This window comes from Camelina sativa, chromosome 4, assembly GCF_030686135.1.
Source record: "Camelina sativa cultivar CO46 ecotype springtype chromosome 4, ASM3068613v1".
Classification (NCBI taxonomy): domain Eukaryota; kingdom Viridiplantae; phylum Streptophyta; class Magnoliopsida; order Brassicales; family Brassicaceae; genus Camelina; species Camelina sativa.
Genome location: NC_141883.1, coordinates 24,323,586 through 24,347,187, shown reverse-complemented (window position 1 = coordinate 24,347,187; position 23,602 = coordinate 24,323,586). Strand labels below are relative to the sequence as shown.

The 23,602-nt window shown below is 34.7% G+C and overlaps 6 protein-coding genes and 2 long non-coding RNA genes across 9 annotated transcripts; 3 read left to right on the top strand and 5 right to left on the bottom strand.

Annotated features, from left to right (window-relative positions):
• The first annotated feature begins 742 nt into the window (after positions 1-742).
• Positions 743-2,830, top strand: LOC104781460 (transcription factor MYB25-like). The gene is made up of 2 exons (XM_010506134.2): positions 743-1,194; positions 1,693-2,830. Exons 1-2 carry the CDS (start codon positions 876-878, stop codon positions 2,601-2,603), a joined length of 1,230 nt encoding a protein of 409 aa, XP_010504436.1. The 5' UTR covers positions 743-875; the 3' UTR covers positions 2,604-2,830.
• A 331-nt stretch (positions 2,831-3,161) lies between these two features.
• On the bottom strand, positions 3,162-4,991 carry LOC104781459 (uncharacterized). Its single transcript, XM_010506133.3, has 2 exons — positions 4,421-4,991; positions 3,162-4,316 (listed from the first exon to the last, which is right to left on the bottom strand). The coding sequence occupies exons 1-2, from the start codon at positions 4,724-4,726 to the stop codon at positions 3,306-3,308; spliced, it is 1,317 nt and encodes a 438-aa protein (XP_010504435.1). The 5' UTR covers positions 4,727-4,991; the 3' UTR covers positions 3,162-3,305.
• A 3,990-nt stretch (positions 4,992-8,981) lies between these two features.
• LOC104781457 (UDP-glycosyltransferase 76F1-like) lies at positions 8,982-11,079 on the bottom strand. The gene is made up of 2 exons (XM_010506132.2): positions 10,433-11,079; positions 8,982-9,977 (listed from the first exon to the last, which is right to left on the bottom strand). Exons 1-2 carry the CDS (start codon positions 10,920-10,922, stop codon positions 9,076-9,078), a joined length of 1,392 nt encoding a protein of 463 aa, XP_010504434.2. The 5' UTR covers positions 10,923-11,079; the 3' UTR covers positions 8,982-9,075.
• On the top strand, positions 10,471-11,239 carry LOC104781458 (uncharacterized). Its single transcript, XR_766909.2, has 2 exons — positions 10,471-10,879; positions 10,993-11,239. It is a non-coding gene; the product is annotated as an uncharacterized LOC104781458 (long non-coding RNA).
• A 398-nt stretch (positions 11,240-11,637) lies between these two features.
• LOC147946148 (uncharacterized) lies at positions 11,638-15,990 on the bottom strand. The gene is made up of 5 exons (XR_015597510.1): positions 15,772-15,990; positions 15,605-15,664; positions 15,317-15,385; positions 13,494-13,562; positions 11,638-11,938 (listed from the first exon to the last, which is right to left on the bottom strand). It is a non-coding gene; the product is annotated as an uncharacterized LOC147946148 (long non-coding RNA).
• LOC109132584 (uncharacterized) lies at positions 11,853-15,238 on the top strand. Its single transcript, XM_019244315.2, has 6 exons — positions 11,853-12,051; positions 12,911-13,034; positions 13,160-13,430; positions 13,518-14,247; positions 14,341-14,937; positions 15,043-15,238. Exons 4-5 carry the CDS (start codon positions 13,944-13,946, stop codon positions 14,916-14,918), a joined length of 882 nt encoding a protein of 293 aa, XP_019099860.1. The 5' UTR covers positions 11,853-12,051; positions 12,911-13,034; positions 13,160-13,430; positions 13,518-13,943; the 3' UTR covers positions 14,919-14,937; positions 15,043-15,238.
• Positions 15,991-16,749: 759 nt separating the features above from the next.
• LOC104781456 (UDP-glycosyltransferase 76F1-like) lies at positions 16,750-19,713 on the bottom strand. 2 transcript variants are annotated; one of them, XM_019244807.2, is made up of 3 exons: positions 19,016-19,713; positions 18,427-18,681; positions 16,750-17,756 (listed from the first exon to the last, which is right to left on the bottom strand). In XM_019244807.2, the coding sequence occupies exons 1-3, from the start codon at positions 19,275-19,277 to the stop codon at positions 16,870-16,872; spliced, it is 1,404 nt and encodes a 467-aa protein (XP_019100352.1). In that variant the 5' UTR covers positions 19,278-19,713; the 3' UTR covers positions 16,750-16,869. The 2 variants fall into 2 exon arrangements, with proteins under 2 accessions (XP_019100352.1, XP_010504433.1); XM_010506131.3 differs by having other exon boundaries at positions 19,043-19,713.
• LOC104781455 (UDP-glycosyltransferase 76F1-like) lies at positions 19,688-22,604 on the bottom strand. Its single transcript, XM_010506130.3, has 2 exons — positions 21,858-22,604; positions 19,688-20,706 (listed from the first exon to the last, which is right to left on the bottom strand). Exons 1-2 carry the CDS (start codon positions 22,372-22,374, stop codon positions 19,805-19,807), a joined length of 1,419 nt encoding a protein of 472 aa, XP_010504432.1. The 5' UTR covers positions 22,375-22,604; the 3' UTR covers positions 19,688-19,804.
• Between the last annotated feature and the right edge of the window lie 998 nt (positions 22,605-23,602).

The window sequence follows — 23,602 nt, the reverse complement described above, 5'->3', positions numbered from 1 at the left end:
TAATCGTAACTATATGACCAGTTTTTACTAGTGAGTAGTCTCACAGCATCTCATTATCAATATCAAAGTTAAAAATGCTCAATCAGATTATATTATAGCACTTAAGCCGTTAAGCGTGCTCTAAAAGCATGATCATCTAGTGATTGATAAATGTTCATTAAAAATACACAACATTGAATTGTTCATATAACCACCAAAAACGTGTTTCCCTTACTAATTAAAAAGTCAGATCATCTTTAAATCCACACGCTAATATCTTTTTCAATTTAGCATAGATTTTCTCTTTTTTTTTTTTTCTTTTTCAAAACCATATATATCTTTCTAACTTAAATTAATTTTATGTTTATCACTTACAAACCACCACCCCTACGCAATAATTTTTTTCGGATTACATAAAGCTTACTCTCAGTCTCAAGTAATTTCGTTGAAGTAGTTTTAGTCAAACTTTTTCTTCTTCCAGTTAAATTATGAATATATATATATATATATATATATATATTTGAGTGGGAAAGAGGATGAAAAAGTGAACTTAATTATTAATTAATGAGTCATAACAGACTCGGCGTTACAGAAAAAAAAAGTAGGGGCAACATTCAATGAAAGAGAAGGGTAAATTAGTAAATTACGAAACAGAAGAGGAAAAAAACGAACCCCAGAAAGAGAGGGGTAGGATAGTAAAAATAACAAAAAAAAAAAAAAAAAAACCGAACCCGAAAAGAACATTTCCTCTTATTAAAACCTCCCCACTAAGCTTTTGCAGTTAGGAAAGCTGGTAGTACAAACGAATTAACCAAAACCATTTTTTTTTTTTTTTTTTAATTTGGCCCTCAGGGAGAGAAACAAAAAAAAAAAAAAATCGAAACTTTGGTGTAAAAATGGATCGATCGGAGCCATTACCTTTACCATTTACAGATTCCGATGAAGGAATGAGTGCGGCGATTGAGGCGGAGCTAGCTGAGTTAGCTGCAGGAGATTCAAGCGGTGGTTGCGGCGGCGGTGGTGGAAGGGTTAAGAGTAAAGTGAAAGGACCTTGGTCTACGGAGGAAGACGCTGTGCTCACTAAGCTTGTGACTAAGTTAGGTGCTAGGAACTGGAGTTTGATCGCTCGTGGTATCCCTGGTCGTTCTGGTAAATCTTGTCGTTTGCGTTGGTGTAATCAGCTTGATCCTTCTCTCAAGCGTAAACCTTTCTCTGGTAACCAACCTCCCCTTTAGATTTCGTTACATCTAAAAGTCTGATTCTTTCTTTTTGGGTTTTTTTGTTTGATTCTGATATGTTCGTGAGTGATTTCTCGATCTTCATTCAAATCCTTTTGAGTGGTTTTGTTTTGTTTGTTTTCGTGTTCATACGATCTTCCTAGTTTTGGTAAATTTTTGTGATCTTTAAGTATTAGAAGTTTGTGAAGTGAGATGTTTGATGTATTGATATGAATATTCTGATGCAATTCGTTGAAAATGTTCTAAATCTTGAAGTTTATCTTTCCCTGCTCTGTTGATGACATTGGATACAGTGTATTCTGTCACAGAGATAGATAGTTTCTCTCAGAACCAATTTCATTGTTACATGAATCCAGAGCATGTAACTTAAGATTGAACTTTATTGTTGTTATGTACTTTTGGATTCTTTGGGGTTTGGCTTTTGAGATTGATTCTTGTTTTTTTTTTCATTTGTTCTTGTTTGTTCTGCTTGTAGATGAGGAAGATCGTATGATAATATCAGCTCACGCGATTCACGGAAACAAATGGGCGGTGATTGCCAAAATGTTAACCGGGAGAACAGATAACGCCATCAAGAACCACTGGAACTCAACCCTTAGACGTAAATACGCTGATCTTTGGAACAATGATGGTCAATGGATGGCTAATTCAGTTACCACTGCTTACGTCAAGAACGAGAACCTCGACGAAGTGTCTAATCCATCCTCAAAACAACAGTTTCTTCAAGAAGATATCAATTCGCCACCAAAGCCACCACAAGTGAGTGATGTTGTAATGGAAGATGCAGCCAATGAACCTCATCAAGAACAAGCTTCTCCACCAGTAGAGAATAACGTTCAAGCTCCACCAGTAGAGAGTAACGTTCAAGCTCCACCACCAGTAGAGAGTAACGTTCCAATAGAGAGTAGTAACGTGTTTCGACCAGTGGCTCGTGTTGGTGCGTTCAGTGTCTATAACCCAACCAGCCAAAGAAATGGATACAGGGACCACAACATAGTTCCATGCGAGGGACTCTTGATTCAAGCGGCTAAACCCGATTCATTGGCTGGTAAATTTCTACAAACTCTTTACGATGAGCCTCATGTCCCTTCAAAATGTGGCCGCGGTTGCTCTACTACCAATCCAGCTGAAACCAAGTACTCACGTAACTCGGTGTTGGGACCGGAGTTTGTGGATTACGAAGAGCCTTGTGCAGTTTTTAACCAAGAACTGATATCTATAGCAACAGATTTGAACAACATTGCGTGGATAAAGAGTGGCCTTGACAATGCAGTTGTCAGAGAAGCAGAACAGAGTTTGAAGATTGATAATTGCAACTATAATGACCCTCGAATCAAGTTTACAGGAATGATGCCTAGACAAGATTTCTTCTGTGCAAGAAGCTGAAACTCAAAATGTAGGGCTTGATAATCATCATCCCTCGCCCCACTTTTTTTCTTTTTTTTTCCCAATTCTTTGCACTTTAATGCATATATAGATGATGATATCTTCATGATGATTCGAGGTTGTTTCTCACATTTTGATTCGGATTCCGTTGAAAGGGGAGACTAAACATAGTCAAATCCATATCTCTTATATATAAGAATAAGAATCCCAAATCATTTTCTTTCAAACGCTGGTTGTGATTAGAAAAACTGATAAGTTATATTGGTGGCTTCGTTTATATGTTTTCGTTCAAGTGTTCTTTCAATTTCTTAGTGTGATATTATGGTTCTTGGTTGAGGAACTTTAAATAGCCAACCGGTTAAATTCGGTTTAGGTTCATTGCGTGTGAAGTTGGGCTTAGGCCCATGGAGTCTCATGACTTAGACTTAGAGGCTTTGGTTTGCGGTTCTAGGGTTGTTGTCACTCTGTTTTTTTTGCTGTTACTCTGTTTTTTCAAACAGAGCACAAGAAGAGGCTGGATAAGAGGACAAATGTAGAACTACATAAACAAGAGAGAAATGGAAAAAGGCTTGCTTGTTATATTCTTTATAATGTTATTTACAAGCACTTTTCTCCATATCTTTCATATATTACAAAAACAAAAGAAAAAATGAAGATCAATTTACAATTTTTAAAAATATGTTTTGAAACGTCTTCATCTTTTTATTCCTCAAATTCACCAAAATCTTCAATAGCTGTGACTTTAGAGGACTTGAGTTTCCAAGAGGCTGTACTAACCTTCAATGGAAGCATCATAGGACTACCATAATCTCCGAAACTAAACCCACTTTCTTCTTCTTCCTTGGTATGCAAGTCACCCGGAGGCAAGAAGAAATCTGAAGACAAACCCTTCACATTAAAACCAACTTCTTCAATCTCCCAACTCTCTTCCATTGTAGTCTTTGAATGGCTCTCTAAGCTCTCGTCAAGCCTCAACAATGAGACACGTGTTCTTCCTCTGTGAGCGATCTGAATCCCATCAACGCTCTTATAGTCTTGGATCAATGTCTCAGACGTTGTTTCCCAGAAGACCACATCTTCCTCTTCTGGACCTGTCTTGACCCGTACCAGATAAGTATCCTCTAGTTGAACCAAAAGTCCAGTTCTTTGGCTAAAACATCCCCATACGGTATGCTTAACCGTCTCCATACCGCTCTTGCTTCTAGATTTAAGTCCCGAAGGCTGCGTTTCGAGCTTAAGCACAAAGCATTCTTCGTCTTTAACGGCCTTTTCACCTACGCAGACTGATCCAGCGAACAAATTTGCTGTGGTTTTAGGATCAAGACCTTGGAGAAACCTTCTGAGAGGTCCAGAAGGTTCATTAGAGGCATGAGAATGCGCGAGCCAAGGGCTTTGTCTCCAAGCCACGTTACCATCACAACCGGCACTAACTTTACAACCCGAAACCACAAGCTCTAAACTCCATTGACTCATGCCTTTCTTCCATAAAACGAAACCTCCCATCTCTCCTCCCCCGTTTCCGTTGTTGTTAACGTTTCTTATCCTCACCATCTTCTTCTTCCTCTTCCCGGTTAGGGTTTTCGCTGCACAAAACTTAGTCACTCCCATCTTCACTTTTCCCATCGCGTACATGCTCTCCACCGCGGCTAACGACATCTCTCCTCCAGCCGCTGCTGTGTATTGCTTTACTATGTACTTCGCCATGGCTGATTCCTATTAATACCCAAAAACAGAGCAAACGCAATATCAGAAACTTGTCCCTCAAGTAAATCTGCGATTATAGTTGAATCGATTTAACCGAGTATATTTTTACTTACAATAGATTGGTTTTTGATGAGCTTGGAGATGGGATGATCAATCTCATCGTGATCGGAAGAAACAGGGAGAGGGATCGACGGAGCTCCGACGATTCCAAGAAGCATCTGAATCTGAGCGTCACGGCCGCCAAAAAGTGTGGCGAGGCTACTACTGTTATCCGGTGGTGACCGGAGCAAACTAGACTTGACGCTACGCCAAGCGCCGGTCTTATTGTTCTCAGAACAGAACAACTCCTCCGGCATCGGAACTTCCAGAACCGTCTCTAGACCGTCTTCTCTATCGAAATTAGGGCAAAGCGTCCTCATTTTATCACTCTTCTCGCAAACTTTGAATTAATCGATCAAAGATGTGATTACCGGAAAAAGATGTGTAATCAAAACTTTTTCTTTTCTTTGGTTACAATAATATTTTGGGGGAGATGAAAAGGGTTCAATATGTATTATGAGAGACTGAATAACATAAGCTATGGGTTGGCGATTTATATATATGAAAATATATTAGAGAAAGAGAGAGAGTAAACGAGATGACCAACCGACCGAAGCCGATTTGATACTATTTGTGTATTGTCGTGTTCGCACGCTTCATGTCTCCCCTTTGATCTATCGAATAACTATTGAATACTAGTATAATGTATTAAATAAAGTATAGAAATAATTTATAATTTCCTCTAAAGTAAGAGAAATACATGTTATCTTTTGTCGTGAAAGAAGAAATACATTTGAGCTTTGTCCTCTCAGCTTAACAATGTATTCTTGAATAAAAAATAAACGTAAAAAAATACTAATAGGCTATTAATTGGTAAAAGAGAACTTTGTCTCCATTGGTGCAGTTGATTTGAATAGTCGTATTCAATATACGGCGCCGCTCTGAACGCAGATTGAATCGTAAAAACTAAAAAGTGAGGTATTTTTAAAAAATAAAGAATCAATGGTTGTTTTCCTTCTTTTTTTTTTTCAGATGGGAAAATTAAATCAACAATGCTTCTCTTTGTTGTCTCAATGTTAAGAAGAAAAAGAAGAAAAAGAAAAAACGATATTGTTTTAGTTGGTGCGGTTATATTAATCCACAAAAAAGTCAATGTGAAATATTTATTCACTTTTGAGTTGCTTTAGCTTAAACCGGCTCATAATATATTTCTTTTACTTTTTTATAATCTTAATTTGACAAGATCATGCGTCTCTTTGTTTCCGTTTCATCTTTTGACTTCTAAGTGCAATGTTTTATTTAATTTAATGTTGCATAAGGTTCAATGAATATCGGTTTAATTTAAATTATAATTAGTCTTGCAAATGACATAAGCAAAAAAATTAGTATAAAATAATAAAGCTACGTTTTAACGATGGATAACTTTACAATTAGCATACACTGCATGTTTACAGGTAAACTAGTCTTGATTTAGTATTTCATTCAAGAACGAAGTTACGAAAACATTCACTTCTGTTTTACGTTTACATTTTAAGATTTTTCTATTAAACGGTTATATTAAACATTTATAAACAGAATATTTGAGCATGTAAAAGAAAACTAACGTCTTTATATTGTTAAAGTCTTGCTTTAAGTTACTCCCTATGTGATAGCGATAACGTGACACGAAGTATATAAACTTGCAAATTGTATTCCCTAAGAGATGTGATAATTTAATTGAGATACACGGGGGGCGTGACTTTCTAAGTCGTCAAAGATATATATTATAATTTAGTAGTATCATTTAGTATTCGTGAATCAAATCAACCAAAGAAAAAACGTATTTGTAAAAATAACGTATTTGTAAAAAAAAACGACGAGAAGTGGATAAGACGACACTTTGTTTGGGAAATGAATTGTCGGCCAAACGTGGCTGACGCCGTAGCATCAGACCGACTACTAATATATTTCCCTTAAATTTTGATTTGCTTGCCGTTACGGTTACAAATTAAGAAATCAAATATTTTTCTATACATGAATGCATGTGTGTGTGTGTCTATGAGTTAGTTGCCTTCATCATTCATCAAGTGAGTTCAATCTATATATTACGATCTTAACAATATTTGTGATTTCTCCACAAGAGCAATGTATCTCGCATTATTAAAATTTATATGATTATGATTGTTGAATAAATAATATTCAATCATGACATGCACGCTGTTGGGAATCTTTTTTTGCCGATATGCAATTTGTATGCATAACTCATAAGTAGAAGAATAAAGATCAGTTCATGATATCAGAACAAATATGGAAAATACGAAACCAAATCTAGACCTGATATTATAAAGATTCTTACAGGTAAGGTTGTTACTATAGTTCAATGTCTAAAAAACCATATGTGACTGCATTATAATAGTATATGTTTAAATAGTTATTGTTTGGGAAGACTTTTGGTCAATGGCTCCATGAAGGTGGTTTATATTCTGCAAAAGAATGCGTCTCGTAGCACTGATTAGGTGATTAGGAGAAATAAGAGAGAAGAGAGGAGAACAGAAAATATTAAAACAATTTAATGAATGCGTCTTCGTCATGTCGGTTAACGTACTAAACTATATAATTCTAGTATAAACTTGTATTCTCATTTACTAATTCTAGTTTAAACTTATATTCTCAATTACAAAGAATGAAAGAACTATTTTTCCAGTTAAACTACCAATTTAAGTAAGGAATGGAGATTTATTAGTAATCACATCAACCAATTGACATGCATCAAGAGCTTCGAGTATGCTTTGTTGTACTTTCTCCCCAACACTGTGGTATATATTCGTTTTCAAAACATTTGGTTATCTTTTAAATAGCTTGCACAATCAATAAACATACCACAAATTTTACACATATCGCAAGACACATACACAAATAGTTAGCGTCTGAGCTTGGAGATCATGATATTATAGTTTTTATGGATAAAACAGAGATTAAGTATCAAAACTGATCATATTTTAGTTAAATATTGTATATTCCTTTGCAGTCTCTTAGTGTACTAGTTCATACTAGGTTCTTATTCGCAATGCTTGTCTAGACAACAATAAAAAATTAGTTGAATTGAAAAAATAATTTCCCAACGATGTATTTGATATAGTGAATGACTTTTAAAAAAAAATAATTAGTTGACAGTTTTCAACAAAGATTATGATGAACATCATAACCCACACACATTGGTTATCAATAGCTTCGAGTATGTTCTTATTTCTTATTTCTCAACCAAACACTTTGAAATGAGGGGTGTGGATAAAAAGATAACCAAGAAACCTTATGAACATCATTAGTAGTTAGGTAATGTGATAGGAAAATATAAAAGTTTAGGAACTAATAATCTACAGTAAAAAAGGTTGATGTCATAATCAGTCACCTTATATTGACTAAGTTAGGTTTAATACGAAGTTACGAACTAAATAAGATTTGGATTCATAACCGAAATATTCTAGAACATATTTCCTTTTGCCGAGTAAAAAATGCTTAGGTCCACAGACCAGAAAGAAAAAGAAGGAATTAGACTGTCTTATCGTGGGGTTTATATCATTAAAAACGTATGATTACACTTTTTCGGTTAAAGAAATTATATGATTAACATGTTCAACAACCAAATAAAAGTTATGCTAATTTGCTACTACCATTATCATGAAAGTATATAAATATAAAGCACAGTTAAAATTCGAGATCAATGTGAATCACTATTAAAGTTGAGCACTCAAATTCTGAAAGTTCAGATAAGAGAAATAATAACTGATTAGAGGAATAAAAAAAAACCAAAAGTTCCGACCATTGTTTCGCTGATTGCGGATGGTTGGATGGAGCTGAGACGAGCGCAGGAACTGATGTGTTCCCCTAGAACATTATCGCCCATAAGGCCCATAACAAACAAAGGTTGCTTTCTTTCGCCCGTGGCTTTTGTCTTTCTCTCACGTTTTTTGTCCGGCGCCGAATCGGCCTTCATATAATAAACTTATACTGTAAGAAAACAATAACAAATTCAAATTAGTACTGAAAATTAGATATTACATCAACAACACATATTATCTTAAGTTTCCATTATGGAGTAAAATACTCCAGTTAGTTTCAAATTTTTTTAGAACTATATGCATTTTTCCTTTTATTAAAACTGCAGTTCAGTTTAAAATTAGTTTATTTTCTCGGTATAAACAGACTTCGCGTTCTCTTTAAATTTCACTTATGTTACGATAATAAAACTTGATACACATGGACATAGCCACATAGGTAGGTATACGAGAACGACAACGACACTTGCCATTATTACTCTTACTCTCTTACGATGTATAATGTATTATGTATATATGAATCTATTAATGTACACGAAATATGACAAAAATGAAGACTAAATTTCCATTATGGCTTTATTTTTCTTAGAGGTCTATTTCAATTTCATAGTTACGGTTTTCGGCTGAAGGATTGGTATTCAGTTTAGAAAAGAAAAAAAATATAAACCGGATAAAATTGATTTTAACATTCACATCGACTTTGGTTTTCGGTTTATCTTGAGTTCTTGACTATGTTTCCCTTCCCTAAATGTAATGGTCCATTATCCATATTTTATTTTATAACTCATAAGTATGAAGAGTAATATAGAACCCTAACAAGTAACAACCAACAATATTACTCTTTATCAGAATTATAAAACACAACATCCAAAGGTTTGAAGAGTGTTTAAAAACGTTGCTCTTACGTAGCTTTTCTAACTTGCCAAAGCATTAGAATCAAAAGACAGAACATAATTCACAAGTTTGTCTAAATACTTGGAAGAAGACCCATCTTTACGTAAGCAAACATTTGCTCTCTCTTTCAACTCCGAACACATCTCTCTAATTCCATCTCCTTCCTTTAATATTATACTTCGTAACACCCTCTCAATCTCCTTCCTATCCATCTTCGTTCTCTCTAACTCAATCCCGATTCGCCATACATCAACAATGTACCTCGCGTTCACAAACTGGTCTGTGAAACACGGTGTACATATCATTGGCACACCTTCACATATGCTCTCTAATGTCGAGTTCCATCCACAATGCGTCCAAAACGCTCCAACTGCAGAATGCGCCAATACCTCTAATTGATTCACCCATTTCACAAATTTTCCCTTCTGGCCAATGTTTTCCACAAACCCACTAGGTAACGCCTCCAGCCACTCGGTCCCTCGGACAAATCCAGGTCTAACCACCCACAAGAATGGCCGTTCGCTGTTTCTTAGACCCCATGCAATCTCTAGAAACTCCTTCTCCTCTATATCTGCAAGGCTTCCAAAACTCACATAGATCACAGACTGTGGCTCTTGCTTATTGAGCCAATTGGTTGTTACATGGTCTTCTATGTTCTTCATCATCGGTAGGACTCTGTCCCTATGTTTGTGAAACGGTCCAATCGGGAATATGGGAACTTGAGACCTGCTGCTAATATCCATGAGTGAGAGTCTTTCAAGATCTTCGAATGTGTTCCATATGACTCCTGAAGAAAAATTGGCTCCTTTCACCATGTCGGTAGCTACTAGATAGAATTCCTCCGGCTCATTCGTTTCCATTACCGGAAGATCCTTCACTTTCAAAGGTGGAACCTCTGTCACTAGCTCATCTAATCTAGAAGCTAGTAAACAAAATATTGTGTCACACTTTTATCAAAACAAAAAATTGTATCATAAATCAATGCTCCAATAAATGTTTCCGCATCATCTGTTAAAATTGTTGGTTAATAGAATAACACGTTCTCATTAAGATATATATGAATATCTAATTATTAAACTGTATAAAACTTAAAAGATAGTTAATACGAATATGTAACTAAAAAAATATATCAACTTGTAGAGTTAAATAATATGTAAAAGAAGAAAAAATAACAAAAATATCAATGGCTTATGTAAGCAGAAATGTTTTATCTTTAATCTGAGCAAGTTGGATTTATTTCTCTTAATTAATAGTATAAAGGAGTTGAATATACACACAAAAAACAAAAAGAATCTTAAAATAAATAAAGTCGAAATTTGAAATAATTTTGTATATTTAGAAGAAAAAAAAATGTAAAGAATAACACGTTTGTACTACCTTGAATAGGAAGATAATTCTTATCTCTAAGAAGAGGTAGAGCAGCAAAGGCACAAAACGACGCCACTCCTTGTGTGATCAACACCATCCTACGAATTCCTAACTCTTCCGCTGCAACCTCCGTGTTCCTCACCCAAACAGCATCGTATACCAAACAACACACTGTCTCTCCCCTGCCTACTTCCGCCGCCAGAGACTGGCGAAAAGGCTCCGCGTAAGTTTGTCTTAGCAGACGAATGAAGGCGACGAGGTCCATACTGGAAGCATCTGGTTGAGTCATAGGGTCCTCTCCTCCTGCGTTGTTGTGAGGGATGGTTCGAAAAGTGAAGAGTGGGTAGTGAGAAGGATCGGGGAAGTTGAAGGAAGTGTGGAGGATCGTGACGGAGAAGCCACGATGGTGGAATATTCTGGCGAGTTGGATCATTGGGTTGAAGTGTCCTACAAACGGTAAAGGGAACATTATTATTTTCCTACCTTTTCCTTCTTCCATTTTTTCTTCGTAACCTTTTTCTTATTTTTTTTGTAATTAGAGATTTGAGGGTTTATTTGTTTTGTTGTAGGTTCTGAGTGGTTTTAAACTATACGCAAAGTAGTCGAGGCCTGGTAGCAGCATGGTTATAGTAATGGATTGACCTATGGGATGACACATTTGACCCACCAATTATTTTCAAAAGTTAAAAATAAAATAAAATAAATGTTATCTGTGTCCCTTATTAGATTCATCATCATATTACGTATATTATCAACTTTTATTATTGGATCCTTCAACTCATGAGTTTTAGAATATTCAACCAACCTATTATGATTCATCGATCGAGTTAGATATTTTATCCATTTAGAAGAGTTAACTGTAACTATAAAACTAAACAAAATTTTGCATATCAACATCCATAGAATATTCCTTAAGATATTTTTATGCTTTATTTTACAACCCTCCATTTATTTAATTCTCTATTTTATTTTACAACCCTCCATTTATTCAACTCTCTCATAACCATATACTTCACTATCATATATCACACACTTATTATTTATTTGGTCATTCTAGATCGTACTTTCTCCCTAACACTATGGCAGTCGATTACAAGATAACTTGATGATGATTTTCCTTGTTCCTAAAGTTGTGTGGTTTTAATGTCGGTTATGCTTTGCAAATCGTTATCCCCTATATATTAAAAGGGAAACATTTTGGAGGCAAAAGCTGATGTATAAGCATTAGAGAGCTCAGAGCACATCAAATCATTGCTCAGAGCACATCAAATTATTTAACCCTCAAAACATCTAATTATTTACAATTATGTCCCATTGTATTTTAACAAATTAAAAAAAAAACCCAATTAAAAAAACCCTACCCGAAGAGCCACCAGCCGCACAACATATCCCCTCACCTATATAAAGGGGATTCTTCTTAACATTCACCAGAGGAAAAAAAACATTCGATAATAGAAGATGGTTTCGTCATTCCGTCATCATCATGGTTTCGATGTAATAGCCAATACAATTCACCTACACAAGTAGTTTATGATAAGACTCCTACTAAGTATGTTTATAATGTGGAGGAAAAGCGGTGGAAGAAAAAAGTAGAAGAGGATTTCGTTCCAATTGGGAACCTCATCTCGGTAAGATTTATTTTTATACTACACAAGTCCACAGTGTCATTTCTTTATACATACAACTCCTAACTAAAAAAATCTTTCTTTAATTTGAACAAGAGGAAGCTGTTGTGCTACAAGTACCAAATAACCAGATGCATAAGATAAAGATTTTGTTTCAGTATTTACATAAGAGAATCAAACTAAGCCATGACGACTACAAAACTAATACTCTTCTAGAGTAAAGGATTTCATATGTATTAAAAAAATAAGAATAAGCACGTGCATCTTATTTTCATATTTCATTATCATGTGTATCTTATTCGAATAAAATTAATTAAAAGCACACCTCTTCCATTCATCACATTTTAGCCTCATATCAAAAACTATACATATTATCCTAACACCAATGATTTAAAGTCTATATATAATAATTACATTTGGATAAATATGTTTTGTTCTACGGACTACGGCTAAATATTCGGTAACACTTCAAATTCACACCAACAGATCTTATATGAGAATGAAATGCATACAAATATAGTATAAAACAGAAATATATTTATTTTGATGATTTTGTAAATAACGAGTATACAAATGCATTTCAGATTTTTCTTATTTATATATATATATATATATATATATATATTTAAAATAAATATTTATTAAAAATAAATACGATATATGAAGATTTTTTAATTCCAAAACTGTTCGCTATTTTTGGATAATTTTTCTTATAATACTTCGGAGATTATCAATATCCTCATTGGACTTACTACTCCTATATATATGATCTTCCTATCATCATCATTTCCACCAGTTCACCACAAATCACATTCAATCATTTCAAACACTCTACTTTTTATTTAATCATGTCTTCTTTCAGCAATGTTTCGGACTTGAAACCTTTCAAAAACATGTGGAAGATCAAGGTGAAGATCATTCAACTGTGGAAACAATACTCAGCTACCACCGGTGAAACAATCAAAATGATTTTGATAGATGCTAAGGTTAGTTTATTTTCACTCTAATATCAACCAACGCATGTTTTCATATTTTCGTCTATGCTACTACTTTTTAATATATAGGGGATTTTTAATTAGTAATTTTTTTTTTGTTATTCAAAAAATTTCAGGGCGACAAAATCCAAGCTACCATCAAAAATGCTCTCATTGGAACGTTTAGGGACCAACTTGAGGAAGGAATGTCGAGAATCATCATCAACTTTTCTCTCTTTCATTCAGCGGGCATGTATCGGACAACAACTCATCCTTATCGGATTGCCTTCATCCCTAACACGCGTGTTAGGATTTGGGGCATCCCTTTACCGGATGAACTCAATGGATTCTCTCCAGTCAAATTTGGTGATATTCATGATGGTAATTTGGATGAAAACTACTTGGTTGGTAAGTAATTTCTATACCTAATATTAGAACCCATAAAGCAAAAAGAGTTCATAGTTTATAAACCTGATATATTCATTTCCATTGTAGACGTCGTCGGCCAACTGGTCAATGTAACTCAACTTGAAGATGTGCCTGTCAATGGGAAAGACACTAAGAAAATCACTGTCGAATTGAGGGATGAAAGGTATATATCATTATTGCAAAACATCTATTTGGAAAAAATTTACAAGTGATATAGAAATTACTTACCAACCAAGTGATAATCAACAAAAGTGATATAGAAATTTACAAGTGATATAGAAATTTACAAGTGATATAAAAATTTACAAGCGAAACGATCTGTTGCTTTCCAAAAACCATCTACAAAACAAATATAGCTCGATAGTATTTGGAGGTGATTTCAGACAGATCCTACCTGTCATTCCAAAAGGAAGTCGTGCTGATATTGTCTTGGCTTCTCTTAATTCCTCTTATATTTGGGATAGTTGCAAAGTTTTGCAGTTGACTAAGAATATGAGGTTATTAAGAGAGAGTAATCCGGAACATGCTCAGGAGATTGCAGATTTTTCAAAATGGATATTAGATATTGGGGACGGGATGATTAATGAACCAAATGATGGAGAAGCTTTAATCGAGATTCCAGAAGATCTCCTATTGACAGAGTGCAACGATCCTATTGAAGTTATTGTTTCAGAAGTGTATGGCAAATCGATTGCAGATCCTAAGAAAGCAGATTTCTTTCAGGAAAGGGCAATCTTGTGTCCTACAAATGATGATGTGGATCAGGTCAACCAACATATGCTAAATCGGCTTGAAGGTATATAAAAGATTGTTTTAATGTAGTCTAAGAACAATGAATTGCTATCTAGATGCTCATATGTTGAGGATTGTTTTTTTTTTGTGTAAGTAGGTGAAGAAAGGATATATCTAAGCTCTGACAGCATATGTCCATCTGATGTGAATTCAAAAGATGATTCTATCTTCTCTCCTGAATTCTTGAACAGTATAAAAGCCTCCGGTTTACCAAACCATAGTCTAAGATTGAAGGTAGGTGCTCCAGTCATGTTACTAAGAAATATAGATCCTTCTGGTGGATTGTGTAATGGTACAAGGTTGCAGATAACTCAACTCGCTAATCACATAGTCGAAGCAACAATAATCACAGGAACAAGGGTTGGTGATAAGGTATTTATTCCACGTATGCTTATTACACCCTCCGATACTAAACTTCCTTTCAAGATGAGACGCAGGCAATTTCCTTTGACTGTTGCGTTTGCAATGACAATCAACAAAAGTCAAGGTCAAACGCTTTCAACAGTTGGTCTGTATTTGCCTAGACCTGTGTTTTCACATGGTCAGTTCTATGTAAATGTCTCAAGAGTTACTTCTAAAAAAGGTCTGAAGATCTTTATCACAGACAAAGAAGGAAAACCACATAAAGAGACTATGAATGTTGTGTTTAAAGAAGTTTTCCAGAATCTACACTAGGCAATCTGTAGACGTTGAGGTAACATTTATGGACTTTAACTCTTAATTTTATTAACAATGAACAGCATTCTCAACAGACAGATTCACTTAAGTACTAATATGTTTTTATTTCACAATGAATTAGGAAAAGATTTGTCATTCACGCCTAACCAAAGAAGACAAGGGATGCTACAGATAACTATCATCAGGAGTTTGTTTTTAATAAGTTTATTTTGTGGTTTTGATAACATAAAGGAATAATAACTCATGTGTTTCCGAAATGTTATTTTATAAATCTTAGTTATTTAGAAAACAAACAAGAAATCAGAAAATAAAACACATCACAATTCTATATCATAACAATTTTAGAGTCACTAATGAACTGTTACCAGAAAAATTATGGGTGATTCGATACTAACCATAATGACAGCAGAAACATTGAACCATCCTCAAGAGCTACGCCTATGATGGCAAATTGGAATGCCAACCTATCGAAACAAAACAAAATGTATGAAAAGATCAGTAATATGATTCTACAACCTTTTTAACTGTTAAAGTTTAATCTATAGTTGGTGTTTAGATCATACAAATGGAAGATACATAATATTATTCCTCAAACTAAAAACTGGCAAATGTTTTTATTAACTCTGTAAAATAGATTGGATATATATTGTATGTTTACTAAAACAATGTCAACCTCTTTATACCTCTTTTGTTTCATGCCATTAATTTCGATGTGATATACATGTCTTTAACTTAGGAGCAATCTGTATTAAAATAAAAGAAAAAGAGGTACAAATCGGAAAGTTTTTATATGTCATCAAACAGATAAAACGAAAAGTAGTAATATAGAATAAAACAAAAGAGGGAGAACCGTTGTTTGCTATGAAGAATCGAACATAACACACTTCAATCAGGTAAGAATTTCAACAAGACCATCGAATAAATGCTATGGGTGAAGCTCACTCTTCCCAGAAAGAAGAAAAAAACTTGAGATGAAAAAAAAACTTATATTACCGGAAAGTTATATATTCCCAGAAAGAAGAAAAAAAAAACAAACCGCCAGCTTTTTTGTTTCCTTTTATTCTTATCCAAATGCTGTTTAGAGTAAAAAATACCGTGTAATAGGTTCGGATGGTGTCTGACTATTGGGCCTCATACAGACATTATAAGCCCAATAGAAAATAGCTTACAAACGTACACATAATTGTCTTAATCAATAACATATGTATGCTTTAATTATTACACAGTTACTTGAGTTATCGTATTATACAGTGTCAATATTAAAAAACTTCTATAGTAAAACATTTAAATTATAATATTTTTATTATATTGTTATCAACCTTTTACCGAATCCATCTCTTTATACATGTATATAACACTACAAATGTAGAAGATAATACTGATCTATTAAAAAAATAGAATGAGGAAGTATAAACTAAATAAATAAAATTATAATATCAAATTATATGAAATAAATTTTTAATAGGGGTTGCACGGTCCTGTACCTAGTTAATTTTTAGACGACCGAAATATGAAACGCTTCTCTATGATTTATAATTGATTATATACAGAATGATTTATTTTTTATATTTTTGCGAATAAAAATATATAGCTTAAGGGATTAATATAACTATGAACATACAACCTACATGTCTTCTATGCAATCGCCGCCTTGTAGTATGACCATACAGTAGCTGTAATAGATTGGTTGATTATGCAATTATTTGACTCACCAATTAACATCATATAACTATCAACCTGTTATTAGGGTCAAAATTTTCATTGAATCGATTGTATGATTTATTGACTGGGCTGGATTATTGACCCATTTAGACACGTACAACTGTTATGATTGTAAACCCAAACAGCCAACATTATTATTATAAGAAATAGAACATCATCCAAAAGGTTTGAAGAGTGCTTAGAATACATTGGCCTTTTGTAGTTTTTCTAACTTGCAAAAGCATATTTAAGAATCAAAAGACAGGACATGACTCACAAGTTTGTCTAGATACTTGGAAGAAGACCCATTTTTGCTTAAGCAAAAATTAGCTCTCTCTTTCAACTTCAAACACCTCTCTCTCAATCCATCTCCCTTCTCCATCATTACACTTGTTATTACCTTCTCAATCTCCTTCCTTTCCATCTTACTTCTCTCTAACACCATCCCTACTCGCCATACATCAGCGATGTACCTGGCGTTCAGATGCTGATCCGAGAAACACGGCGTACAAATCATTGGAACACCTTCACATATGCTCTCTAGTGTTGAGTTCCATCCACAGTGCGTCCAAAATGCTCCAACCGCAGGATGCACTAATACCTCTAGTTGATTCACCCATTTCACAATTTTTCCCGTTTGACCAATATTGTCCAAAAACCCATAAGGCAATGACTCAAGCCACTCGGTCCCTCGGACCATACATTGCCTAACCACCCACAAAAATGGTCGTTTGCTATTTTTAAGACCCAACGCAATCTCGAGAAACTCTTTCTCATCGATAGCTGCAAGGCTTCCAAAACTTACATAGACCACAGACTGCGGTTCTTGCTTGTTGAGCCAATCAGTTATTTCATCGTCGTCCTTGTTCTTTGTTTTTGGTGGAAGATCGTCACTATGTTTGTGAAACGGTCCGACTGGGAAGAAGGGAACTTGTAACTTGCTGTTAAAATCGAAGAGTGAGACTCTTTCAAGATCTTCAAATGTGTTCCATATGACTCCTGATGATGACTTGGCTCCTTCCAGCATGTCGTTAAGTATTCGGTATAGGTCCTCCGGTTCTTTCGTTACTGTTACCGGGAGATCCTTCACTTTCAAAGGTGGAAGCTCTGTCACTGGCTCATCTAATCTAGAATCTGGAGAAAAAAATAGTGGTGGGCTAAGATCTTTAATTGATATTGCAAAAAAAAAATGTTTATAATTTTCTCTATGCCTAAACAAAAAGAGAAACTAATCCTTCCAGACCAAAATTTTGGATTACATAATCCAATAACTTTTTTTTTTTTGTGTCAAACACATAATCCAATAACATAAATCCCATATTACCAATCATTTATTTACACCTAGTTATTTTATTAAGAAGTGGCAAGTGCTGTAATAAAAAAAGGAAAGCAAACCTCAGTTGACTTGATGATTTACTGTTTAGTAAAATGGCTAACAATATGGTCCATACACTATTAAAACAAAAAATGGTCCATACTATTAAAACAAAAAATGGTCCATACTCAATCTTGTTTTATATCTAGTCATTTTTGTATGTGTACGTAGTTTACAATCAATTCGAACCAGCTATTCCGATTGTGTTTATAGACTCTAAGATAACAGTTTACTAAAATCCGATATGTGTGTCTGGGAAAAATGATAGACGAAAAAAAGGAAATCAATTGATAAATAATTAAAGTATGAAAATATTGAAAGATAAGTGTATATTAGTCGAACGTTGCTGTAACTTGATTTAAGGGGAAAATCTTAACAATAAAAGAAGAAAAAAAAAAAAACGATAATTGTAGTATGTAGTATATTAACCTTGTATATGGAGATAACCCTTATCGATAAGGAGTGGGAAAGCTGTATAAACACAAAACGATACCGCAGCACCTGTCCTCAACACCAGTCTACGAACTCCTAGCTCTTGCGCTACAACCTCCGTGCTCCTCCCCCATAGAGCGTCGGAGACCAAACAACACACCGTCTCTCCTCCTCCGCATACTTCCGCTGCAAGGGACTGACGAAACGGCTCGGCGTAGCATTGTTTAAGGAGACCAATGAGCAGAGTCGTGTCTTAGGCATATAAAAAAAGGCATTTTCTTTAGGCCACAAAAAAATTACATCAATAATAGGCCACAGATTTTCCTAAATTAGGCTGAACATTCATTTATATATAATGTTATAGGACTTTGTTTGGAAACAAGACTCATATAGTTTACATTTATGGAAATTTTGTTTATTTTTCCTTTGCATTAGCTACTAAATCTTGCTTTTTAGGAATTTATTTTGAAAATGAACAATATATCCTTTTTTATACTAAAAATAAAATAAAATTTCTCTCAAAAATAGAATGTGAGAAGCTACATTTTTTTTTTGCCTTAGGCCTCTATTGACCTTGGCACGACACTGCCAATGAGGACGACGAGGTCCTTACCCGAAGAGGTCTCTGATCGAGAGATAGGGTCTTCTTCTTCTTCGTTTTTGTAAGTGATGGTTCGAAAAGTGAAGTGTGGGTATCGAGAAAGATCAGGTAAGTTGAAAGAAGTGTGGATGATTGTGATGGAGAAGCCACGGTGGTGGAATATTCCAGCAAGCTCGATCATCGGGTTGAAGTGTCCCGTAAATGGTAGAGGGAACATGATTATCCTCCTCCCTTTTCTCTCTTCCATCACTTTTTTTCTTATTATCTTTAAGAAAACAAAATATAGGGTTTGGGAGATTTCAAGGGTAAATATTGGATCTGTTGTTGAACACTTTTGGCCAAAACAGAGGCTCTCTCAAGTCACTGTCTATCAACGAGCGTCGTCCTAAACTCTCATATTTTTCTTCTCACATGCAGTTAGCTAGGACAGTTGTTTAACTTTTTTTTTTTATTATCCTTTTTCTTTTTTCTTTCATCAACGGTTGATTTGGCATAGGACACATTGAGAGCATATATGATGATGAATTTTAAAAACTAAATAACATTTATGTTGGTGATTATTTAAAAAATAATGATGGGGCCGCTGGCTTATCTATTAATTAGGAGCATATGAATTTTAATTAAACTTGTGCTCATGCGTAGGTACAAATTCTAGTGTAATCATAAAATTAACTGAATATAAATCATAATAACTCACGAACATTATAATTTTAAGAAACAAATATGCGAAGGTTGTGAATAGTGCTTAAAATACATTGCTCCCTCGTACTTGTTCTAACTTGCAAAAGCATAAGAACCAAAAGACAGGACATGACTTACAAGTTTGTCTAGATACTTGGAAGAAGACCCCTCTTCGCTTAAGCAAACGTTAGCTTTCTCTTTCAACTCCAAACACCTCTCTTTCATTCCATCTCCATTCTCCATCATTACACTTCTTATCACCTTCTCAATCTCCTTCCTTTCCATCTTACTTCTCTCTAACACCAGTCCGACTCGCCATACATCAACAATGTACCTCGCGTTCACATGCTGGTCCGAGAAACACGGCGTACATATCATTGGAACACCTTCAGATATGCTCTCAAGTGTCGAGTTCCATCCACAGTGCGTCCAAAACGCTCCAACCGAAGGATGCGCCAATACTTCTAACTGATTCGTCCATTTCACAATTTTTCCCTTATCTCCAAAGTTTTCGATAAACCCACAAGGCAATGATTCGAGCCACTCGCTACCTCGGACAGACCCCGGCCTAACTATCCACAAAAACGGTCGTTCGCTGTTTCTTAGACCCCAAGCAATCTCAAGAAACTCCTTTTCTTCTATAGCTGCGAGGCTTCCAAAACTCGCATACACCACAGACTGTGGGTCTTTCTTGTTGAGCCATTCGGTTGTTTTACAGTCTTCCATGTTCTTTGTATTAAATGGAAGGTCGTCCCTATGTTTGTGAAATGGTCCGATAGGGAAAAACGGAACTTGTAACTTGCTGTTACAATCCATGAAATGGAATCTTTCAAGATCTTCAAATGTGTTCCATATGACTCCTGAAGATAATTTGGCTCCTTCCACCATGTCGTTAACTACCCGGTAAAGGTCCCCAGGCTCTTTCGTTTCTATTATCGGAAGATCCTTCACTTTCAAAGGTGGAAGCTCTGTCACTGGCTCATCTAATCTAGAATCTGGAGAAGTTAATCTTTAGTAAATCTTTTGTTTTCTCTAACAAACTCTTATGATTTTTTTTTGCTTTAGTGGGAATCCTAAACTGATACCAAACTTTAGAATCCAATATATAATATGTAACCCCATCATCGATTAACGTACTTAACAATTTTATAAACAAGTGACGAGTAGTGTAGTAAAAAAAAACATTACCAGCCTCAAATTAACTTTAACAATTTACCGTTTAGTATCAACTATCCACAGTTATTTTGTTTTATTTGTATCAAAATATTCCCAAATTAAACATTTTTCTAGAAAATACCGTATTTTCCAATGAGTAAATTAACATATTCTGAAATCTGTGAAAAACATAACATAACTGGAATAATATTGAAATGTAAGTGTACAATAAAACCTCTATAAATTAATAAAGTCGGGACCATGAGATTTTATTAATTTATAGAGGTTTTAATTTATCGACAAATTAAAATTTTATTAATTTATGAAGAAATTTTCTCATTTTCATAATGAAAATTTTCTACTACAAAATAAGATACTTTTATTATCATTCACATTTTTAAAGAATTTTCTTAATTTATAATTTTGGTTATCGTAATATGATGAATGTCAATTGTTTAATAGATTATCTAGGTAAAAATAAGAAATGTTAGAAGTTTAGAGTTTAAAAAAAATTGTTACTACTATCTTTTATGGTAATGATGAAGTCGCAGAAGATATTGTAGTACCTTTAAAACCAATTACTAAAGAAGCAATTATCGCATCTATGACTCTTCATAATTTATGGATGCGATTTGAAAATACAACAATGAAAAAATTAGAGATGAGCTCCAACAAGAATGCAAATTCAAGAATAGACAAACAACAATAAAATCATATTTCACTAGATTTTCTTAGATATATATATATATATATATATATATCAGTTTATATGATTATTAATTTAAGATATTGATGAGATCATATTTTTACATAGGATTTCCAAAAAAATTATTATCTTATTATTTTATCGAAATGTATCATTTTTTATACCGGCCCAATTCAGAATCAGAAAAATTTATTAATTTATAGCGAGTATTAATTTAAAAAATATTAATTTTACTGTATTTGTATTCAAACTTTTTAACAAAAAAAAGATAGGTGTATATTAAACCTTGTATGGGGAGGTAACCCTTATCTCGAAGGAGAGGGAAAGCGGCAAAAGCACAAAACGACGCCGCACCACCTGTTCTCAACACCACTCTACGAACTCCTATCTCTTCCGCTACAACGGCCGTGTTCCTCCCCCATATAGCGTCGGAAACCAAACAACACACCGTATCTCCTCCTCCTCTTACCTCCGCCGCCAGAGACTGACGAAACGGCTCGGCGTAACTTTGTTTCAATTGACGAATGAGGGCGATGAGGTCCATACCCGAAGTTTCTGACTGAGAGAGAGGGTCTTCTTCTCCTTCTTTGTTGTGAGGGACGTTTCGAAAAGTGAAGTGTGAGTGGCGAGAAGGATCGGGGAAGTTGTAGGAAGTGTGGAGGATCGTTACGGAGAAGCCACGGTGGTGGAATATTCCAGCAAGCTCTATCATCGGGTTAAAGTGTCCCGGAAACGGTAGAGGGAACATGATTATTCTCCTCCCTTTTCTCTCTTCCATTATTGGTGTTTGTGGGTTTTCCATAGTTGCTGAGAAGAGAAACAAAGAGTTATTTTAGAGCAATAGAAATTGGAGAAGATGACGATTACATAAGCTCGTCTTATTATATATTAATGACACTCATAATCCTAAGTCGACAGCTGTCCTAGCTGCATATGAGTAGACAACAAAATGCTAGCTGACTGGCAGTGCATATGGCTTGAGAGAGTGAGAGTGTTCACTGCACCACATTTTCAGTTTCTTGGCCTTGTCTTACAGTTTTCAATTCACTATTGGAGAGTAATTAATATACAAAACAAATGTTAAATAAAGTTTCCTAACGCTCCTTTCTGATTAGATTAATGCTAGCTAGTGACTGTCCTTTTTGAATAAGAAACACACTTCACCAGTCCTTAGGCACGACCGCGCGCTAATGTCACGTTTTCCTAAACAACATCACATGGCGGTATATATATATATATTAATAATATATACTAGACATGTAAACTATCTCAAAAACGGAATAAAACATAATGTAACTAGACAAAGTAATGCTATTGAAAGCCAAAGAATGGTAGCGGAGTCACCGTACCATCATGGTAATATTTTTTAAAAATGCATGCTAATATGTTATATTGACGATTAAGAACAATATTTGTATCTCCAACTAATCCAAAATGTCATGTCATATATAGCAAAATAAATGTGGTGTGTTTTTCCGCTTCTTTTCAAAAAAAATTACCCGAAACTATAAGGAGCCAAAAAACAAAAGAAGCAAAATCGTGTGTTTCGCATACGTTCCGGACTCGTTTTATCATCGAAGACAACTCGTGGACTTACTCTGTAAACCAAAATCTTTTGGTGGATTGGGTCTGTATATACTTCCAAAGTGGAACCAAGTGTCACCCTAACTTATCTATAGATTCCTTTTCATCAAGAACTAGCCTCGTTTGATGAGTTGGACCCGTTTAGGCAGAGGAAAGTTAATATACTGGTCGGCCCACTTAGCCGGGAAAAGATCAGTTTCCACATCCCCAACTACTTTATGTAGCTAGAATTCACATAATGGATTATATTATGATTAGAATATGATCCAAATATTAGTAGGAATGTTTAGAGAAATGTAAGAAATTGAAGTCTGTTTAAGACTCTATAACAAAATATTATATCTAAGGGTCCTTTTTGACATTCATAACACCTCTTTAAATTATTATTAAAATGTTAATGTTTTCTTGGATCATAGATTTTTGAATAAGTAATTTTTGTTTCTTTG